Genomic DNA, 825 nt, shown 5'->3' with positions numbered 1-825 from the left:
ATCATCTGTCTGTGCACGGTTGTTTGTCTCCAGAATGTTTTCTGTGATGACCAGACTATAAGATCTTAGAGACAGGAAATTGGACTATAAGAGGCTCCTTTTGTTGACCTAGGAATCTTTCCTCAGTCATAATATTGCAGTGTCCATGTGTGACTTGTATTACCTGGTAAGATGGCCTGCAGTCCTGGACACTGAGAGACAAATATGGCACCACTGATGTAAGATGCATCTTGTTATGTGTATTTACTTTCCATCGTGGTGTCTATTGCGTTCTACACACGAGTTGTAATGAAGTTTGTTCGGTAACTCGGTAAATTCTTTTTTTATTCTTGTGTTTCATTACAGAAGCTTGAAGAGCGCTTCCGGTCTAACAGACGGGACTTGGTGGCATTTGAACTGACGGTGCTGGTGGCCATGGAGCTGGCGCTCTACCTCCCAGAGGCCCAGGTGTTGCCTCACTTCCATCGTCTGACCAAGTAGCGGGAGAGGGGTCTCCCCCCTGCAGAGACTATCCAAGTTGGTGACTTTGTGCTCGGCTGGGAATGTGCGCGGCGAGTCCAGCGTCTGATCTCATCACCAGCGGAGGAGTGGAGTCACAAATGGTCATTACCTTCATATTTATTACAAGACAGGCAAGCACAAGTAGTTGGGAGTTGTGCAGTACTGATTATAGTTCCTATTTTATTATCATATTTTTCTGATATTTGCGTAAATTGCACATTGTCAAAGCTCGTTCTTCCCCCGAGGCTCTCGTTAATTCCTGATTTATTTTTTTCCCCATGGGAAGTTGTCAAACATGTAGTCTGGAAGGGCAAATCTGCATGA

General features: G+C 45.1%; 1 protein-coding gene across 2 annotated transcripts in view; it reads left to right on the top strand.

The window, feature by feature from the left end:
* CABLES2 (Cdk5 and Abl enzyme substrate 2) overlaps positions 1–542 on the top strand; it is a 10,636-nt gene extending 10,094 nt beyond the window's left edge. For both annotated transcript variants that reach the window (XM_018559936.1, XM_018559927.1), the window contains exon 9: positions 346–542. In XM_018559936.1, coding sequence (XP_018415438.1) covers positions 346–480 — 135 coding nt within the window. In that variant the 3' untranslated portion in view covers positions 481–542. The remainder of the gene's footprint in view (positions 1–345) is intronic.
* The last annotated feature ends 283 nt before the right edge of the window (positions 543–825 follow it).

This window comes from Nanorana parkeri, unplaced genomic scaffold (assembly GCF_000935625.1).
Source record: "Nanorana parkeri isolate BGI_ZX_2015 unplaced genomic scaffold, ASM93562v1 scaffold17, whole genome shotgun sequence".
NCBI lineage: Eukaryota > Metazoa > Chordata > Amphibia > Anura > Dicroglossidae > Nanorana > Nanorana parkeri.
Note: the sequence above shows the minus strand (reverse complement) of the source record. Positions and strands in the feature narration are given on the sequence as shown.